General features: G+C 57.4%; 1 protein-coding gene and 1 long non-coding RNA gene across 2 annotated transcripts in view; one reads left to right on the top strand and one right to left on the bottom strand.

The window, feature by feature from the left end:
• The first annotated feature begins 48 nt into the window (after nt 1-48).
• The window catches only part of GAL3ST3 (galactose-3-O-sulfotransferase 3), an 8,460-nt gene continuing 2,065 nt past the window's right edge, over nt 49-6,443 (top strand). The window contains exons 1-3 of the mRNA XM_070565553.1: nt 49-231; nt 3,588-3,824; nt 5,682-6,442. Coding sequence (XP_070421654.1) covers nt 3,700-3,824; nt 5,682-6,442 — 886 coding nt within the window. The 5' untranslated portion in view covers nt 49-231; nt 3,588-3,699. The remainder of the gene's footprint in view (nt 232-3,587; nt 3,825-5,681; nt 6,443) is intronic.
• Nucleotides 4,886-6,360, bottom strand: LOC139074516 (uncharacterized). Its single transcript, XR_011524181.1, has 2 exons — nt 6,226-6,360; nt 4,886-5,356 (listed from the first exon to the last, which is right to left on the bottom strand). It is a non-coding gene; the product is annotated as an uncharacterized lncRNA (long non-coding RNA).

Below are 6,443 nucleotides of genomic sequence, written 5' to 3'. Positions count from 1 at the left end.
CGCCCCCGCCCCCGCCCCGCCTCCGGTGTGCGATGGGGGGCGGGCGGCGGGCAGAGCGGAGAGGAGCGGAGCCGAGCGGACGCCGCCACCTGATCCCATCCAGGCGCGGAGAGGAAAGCGACAGGCACTCGGCGCGCAGGGCCCCCGGCGCCCTCGGACCCGCAGCGGATTTCGGGACAAGGGTTCGGAGAAAGCGGCGACCGGCGACCACCCCGGCAGAGCCCGCGCGCCGTGAGTACTGCAGTGGCTAGCCTGGGGCGGGGGTGGACCAGATCCGGATGGGGGATGAGGAGTGGGCGGGAGTGTCGTGCGGGCCTAGTGCCTGGAGAGCATGAGAAGGGGGGCGCTCTGTCCCCTGGGGAGTGGGTGAGAGGGAGAATCTGGGCTATCCCCTATGGTGACCAGATCCCTAGGGGAGGTTGGGATGAAATTGAGGGAATGGGGGGGGGGGGTAGTGATGGAGAGAGGAGGATGAAGGGAATTCAGAGGCAGGGATGACGTGCAGGGTGGATGGCAGAGATAGGGGGCTGGTTGGGACCTGGCACAGGCTTTGGGACTTGGGGGGATAAGGAAAGAAAAGAGGGAGGTGGAAAGATATTTGATCTCCTGGGCCACTAATTTGCAGCCCCCTCAGCCCTCGGCCCCTTCCTCTGTAGTGCCCTAGGCAGTGTCCCTAATCAGTGGGCTGTGCCATCCTCAAGTAAGGAGGGAGTCTCCAGGTCATCCAACCTGGAGAGGCAGGTCCAGGCCAGAGTCCCCTCCTCCTCTAAATGCTCCAGTATTAGCCCTAGAGCTCCAGAGGGGAGAGAAAAAAGGGTTCATTTGGGAGTGGATGGGTGTCCAGGCCAGTTTTCAAAGCTCTGGCTAGCTATACCATTTCTTCTTTGGTTCCCTGGAGAAAGGAAAGCAATTTGCAAAACTGGGCAGCAGCCTGAGGTAGATTGTTCCGACTAAAATTAGCACTGATATTCTGATGAGGCTGGGCACCCTGACCTGTCTGGGACGCTGTTGGAAACTCTCTCTTCGTGGAGAAGACATGGGGGAGGCAGGGGAGTAGTCTGAAGCATGTGAGGGACAGGAGCTAGGGCAGTTGCTCTGAACCCAGACCCCAGCAGACTGCCACCCACTCTACACCAGCCTGGAAATTACAGGGGGAAACTCAGCCCCAGGGGCCCCCTTCCCGGGTGCCAGTGCCTTGACTCTATATGGAGAAGAGGCAGAGTGGAGTGAACTTGCCAAGGGAAGGGAGGCCTCCTCCAATGTCCGAGCAGCACCCTCTCTCGGGACCTGGAATGTCTAGCCTGGCCGAGTTCCCACCCAGAGGAGACAGGGTTACTGCTTTCAAATACCTGAGGGTCTGTCATGGAGAAAAATGGTCCATGTGGCCTAGGAGGGCAGCACAGCAACCATGCGGAGTGGAGGGTGGAAGAAGGCAAGCTGAGAAGGGCACACCAGCAGCAGGCTAATCCTAGCTGTCCCAGAAACAACTTTGGAAGAGCCACGGCTGCTCAGAAATGGACCGGGCTGGATCTGAAAGTGATGAGCATCCCGTCACTGACCGTGGCCCAACAGAAACTGGTGCCCACCTTGGAATGCTGGCGTCCAGGGAATTCTTGTGCCGATGACCCCCTGTTCCAAGCAGACCTCAGACAGGTCTGGCTGACTGGCTCCCTAGGGCTAAGCCATGGAGGGGAGTAGGATGGAGGGGGCCACCAAGCATCCCGTCACCTTCTCTTTATGGCCTGGTTGAAATGTCTCCCAGGGAAAGGCCCACTGTAGCTCCCTCCAGGCTTGGCCTCCTTGGCTGACCCACGGTCCTCTGAGAAAAAGGGTGGTTTCAGCAAGTTTAGCAAAGATGGGAATAGGCTGGCCCCCCAGCCTTGGGAAACTCTCCATTTGGTCACTACATCCTCTAGGCAGGATGAGTGACAAAGGGAAGGTGTGCATCGGCGGGGGGGGGGGGGGGGGGGCGGTTGGGCTTTCTCTGCTATGTCCTTGGTTGCCCTCTGTGGCAGGACCCTTCACCCTCCCTGGCTCCAAGCAGATTAAGTCTGTCTGTAGGCTGGTGGAGGAAACCAGGTGATGGGGCCTGGAGAGAAGGGAAAGGCATAACCAGGACATCTTTCCACCCAAACAGGTTTAAATGGAATCCAGGATTAATGGGGCGGGGGGGATTGGGAGCCAAGTCCAGGGCCCCAGAGGAAGGTGATGGTCAAAAGAGTTTTCAAATTACCTCACCCCTCCTGGGACGCAGGTGTCCTAGTTCCACGCACATGCCCATAAGGTTCTAGGCTCCCCCTCCCCTTTGGAGAGGGGTGTATGTGAGGCTGAGGCTGAAGCTGAAGCTGAACCTGAACCTGGAGGCTGAGGCCTCAGAGACAGAGACCCTATCTTAGCCGGGGAACAGGCATGGCTGCTGAAGTTGAATTTCCACTGAAGCTGCCAAGGGCCGGGCTACCCTTGAGCCAAGGCATTCGTGTGGGGACAGGTGACTGGCAGGAAACCAGGCCCTTCTCCTGCCTCTTGCTGCTGCCGCTCACCTGGGATGGAGGCCCACCTCCTCCTGGAGCTTCTCAGCAGGGCTACATGCAGGAGCCCCTCTGTACCGCCCCCACCCTCCTCCCAGGCTGCATCCCACTGCCTTGGCCAGGCACCTCTCACGCAGAGTCAGCTGCTGGGGCAGCCAGGGTTTCAAGTGTCTGGGGATAGAATCCAGATAGGTTCCAGGATTTCAAGTCCTTCCTTTCTTTCCTTCATGGATTTATTGGTCTTGGGCCCTCAAGGCAGGAGCCCAGCTAGGAGGGCTCAGGGCTCAGAGAGCAAGCTGAATTGCCAGAGTCCCGGGCAGGGATGAGGACATCAGTTCCCTGTGGAAGCAGCACACATAATGTCTAAGGGCATGGACTTTGGAGCCAGAAAGAGCAGATCTGAGTCCCGATTCTGCTAATGCCAGCTGTGTGACCAGAGACAAGTGGCGTTCTCTCTTAGAGCCTCAGTTTCCTTGTCTTTAAAAGGAGAATAATACCTATATTAGGGTTGTGGTGAGGATTAAATGGGATTAAATCTGTAACAGTGTAATACATGTAGTAAGCCTGAAGTATTGATCCCTTCCCTACGTCAGTGACTCGAGAAGGTGAAAGCTGGGTCAGTGTTTCCGAGGAACTCAGTCTCTGGGGAGCCAAGACCAACCATTGGCTGAAGCAGTCAGGCAAGGAGTCCTGGAGAAGAGCCTTCTGTGCTCCGAGCCAAGCCCTGGTGCTCAGGCAACTCTACTGGGGAGACAGATACAAATGGCCACGAGACAAAGATGAACTGGGGGCAGGCAGAGAAGCAGAGACAGGGCTCAGGGGAGGGCGTGGCTACAGCCTGAAGGGTTGGCCACACCCCAGAGCCTGTAATTCCACCCAAGACTAAGTTATCTGGAGCAATGTGGAGATAGGGTCTTGGTAACGGGAGGTAGGAATCTGATCTTCCTGGCCTCTTTGCTCACCTCACCCTCTGGAGCTCTCCTTTGCAGCAGTCCTGCTGGGGCCGGGAGCCCATCTCCTCTGCTCACTGCAAACCTGTTTGCCTCCTTCTTCTGCCAGGCCTCGTAGGAACACTGGCCCTGCTACCAGAGCCCCAGGAGCCCCCATGAGTGCCGGCGAAGGAAGTCCTGGATAGCGAGGCCCTGGCTGGTCCAGGGGTGGGTACCCCATCATGCCACCCATCCTCCAGCGCCTACAGCAGGCCACCAAGATGATGAGCCGAAGGAAAATCCTGCTGCTGGTGCTGGGGTGTAGCACCTTAAGCCTCCTCATCCACCAGGGGGCGCAGCTCAGCTGGTAAGGGGGCGGGGCCTCGGTGAGGGGGGCGGGGCCCAGGGAAATTGGGTTCCTCCAGCTACGGAGCAGGGAGCTCTCCTTCCCGTTCCTTCCACCTGCCAGAAGAGTCCACCTTCTGCTGGGCTTTGCTCCTTCCCTCTATTCTGAAAGTGATTTCCATACAGTCTCTTTAGATCCACACAACCTCCCTCAGCAGGGGCTGGTCTTCACTGAAAGAGCTGAGTGACTTGCTCCAGGTCAGAGAGTTAGTCAGTGACCAAGCAGGGATCCAGCCCGAGTCCTTCTCATGGCATCACCTTCCGAGCGCCTCCCCAAAGGACTGCAAACAACTGCTCACTCCTTCTGTTGTGCTGGGCAAATCCCCTCACTTCTCTGAGCCCCAGTTACTTCATCTATAAAATGGGAAGGATGGTATGTGTGACCCAGCCAGTCACCCTGATACAGGATATCATGTGATAACTAATAGGAGCCCTGACCCTGCTCCTGGCTCACTGTGAGAACTCAGCAAATCCCTGCACCCTTCAGGGCCTCAACTTCCCCATTTTCTACATGGTCTGCCCATGGGAATGGTGAGAATGAATGGGCCCGGTCCCCCTTGCCAGATGATTTGCTGGTCTTTAGAAGGTGCGTCTGTGCAGACTTTATCCTGAGCCCAAACCAGCCACAGATCAGAAATCTCAATGGTATTCTCAAAGCTGCTGGGAGTTGTCCTCATTATGTGATGCTTAGGATGACAGAAAAGAAACAGGAGAGTGACTGAAAAGTCTGAAGGGAACTGCAGGTCACCTGTAATCCCAAAACCCCTGTTTCAGGAACAAGGAAAGAGAAATGAAAGCTTCATGAAGGCTAGGATTATTATCTAGTTTTCATACAATCATAGTTCTTGAGCATAAAACAGTGCCTGGCCCATAGTAGATGCTCCAAAAATATTTGTTGAATGAATAAATGAGGCTCCAGAGGGCTTAACAGAATCGTATAACAAATGGGTTGCCTCAAAGCCATGCCACTCATCTACAACGTGAGGAGCCAGTGAAAGGGTAAAAATGAGAAATAAGACCGAGCAAGAGGATTTGGTGACTTTATCTGAGTTGCCAGACTTATGGAAATGATTTTTCTCCTTCTGGTCCTCAATTTCTCCATGTGTAGAGTAGAATTCCTCCAGGATCCCCAAGGGCCTTTGTCCATGTATTAGTTAGCTCTTTCTGCATAGCCAAGTTACCTCAAAACTTAGCAGCTCGAAACATCAAACATTTATTATCTCCCTTCTGTGGGTCAGGAATCCAGTTATGACTTATCTGGGTACCTCTGGCTCAAGGTCACTCCTGGGATTGTAATCAAGCTGGCTGCTGGGGATGCAGTCTCATCCAAAGGCTTGATTGCAAGGGCTTCGCCACTCATGTGGTTGTTGGCAGGCTTCAGTTCTTCAAGCAGGCTGATGGACTCAGGACCCAGTTCCCTGGGGGCTGCTGCCATCGGTACCTCCCTATGGGGTTGCTCATCAATAGCAGCTTGCTTCCCCTGCATGAGTTATCCTAGAGAGAGTGAGAGAGAGACACCAAGACAGAAGCCAGTCTTTTCATACTGCGATCTCACAAGTGACATCCCATCATTTCCACCCTATTCTATTCCTTAGCGGCATCAATAAGTCCCGCCCATACTCCAGAGGGGGGAAATACACAAGGGCCTGAGTACCAGGAGGCCAGCAGGGATCACTGGGGGTCATCTGAGAGGCCGCCTACCATACCCCTCTACTGTTCTGTGGGTAGAGCCCAGGAGGGGCCACATCCTTGGGCAGGGGTCCAGCTGCTCGCTCTCAACACCCTCCTCCCTGCACACCCCCTCCTCCCGCCCTTGCAGGTACCCTAAGCTGTTCCCTCTGAGCTGCCCGCCTCTGCGGGACTCTCCGCCGCGCCCCAAGCACATGACCGTGGCCTTCCTAAAGACGCACAAGACTGCGGGCACGACGGTGCAGAACATCCTGTTCCGCTTCGCCGAGCGCCACAACCTGACGGTGGCCCTGCCGCACCCGAGCTGCGAGCACCAGTTCTGCTACCCGCGCAACTTCTCGGCGCACTTCGTGCACCCGGCCACGCGGCCGCCGCACGTGCTGGCCAGCCACCTGCGCTTCAACCGCGCCGAGCTGGCGCGCCTCATGCCGCCCGGCACCGTCTACGTCACCATCCTGCGCGAGCCGGCCGCCATGTTCGAATCGCTCTTCAGCTACTACAACCAGTACTGCCCGGCCTTCCGGCGCGTGCCCAACGCGTCGCTCGAGGCCTTCCTGCGCGCGCCCGAGGCCTACTACCGCGCCGGCGAGCACTTCGCCATGTTCGCGCACAACACGCTGGCCTACGACCTGGGTGGCGACAACGAGCGCAGCCCGCGCGACGACGACGCCTACCTGGCGGGCCTGATCCGCCAGGTGGAGGAGGTCTTCTCGCTGGTCATGATCGCCGAGTACTTCGACGAGTCGCTCGTGCTGCTGCGGCGCCTGCTCGCCTGGGACCTGGACGACGTGCTCTACGCCAAGCTCAACGCGCGCGCCGCCAGCTCGCGCCTGGCCGCCATCCCCGCCGCGCTGGGCCGGGCGGCGCGCGCCTGGAACGCGCTCGACGCCGG

Source organism: Equus przewalskii, chromosome 11, assembly GCF_037783145.1.
Source record: "Equus przewalskii isolate Varuska chromosome 11, EquPr2, whole genome shotgun sequence".
NCBI lineage: Eukaryota > Metazoa > Chordata > Mammalia > Perissodactyla > Equidae > Equus > Equus przewalskii.
Note: the sequence above shows the minus strand (reverse complement) of the source record. Positions and strands in the feature narration are given on the sequence as shown.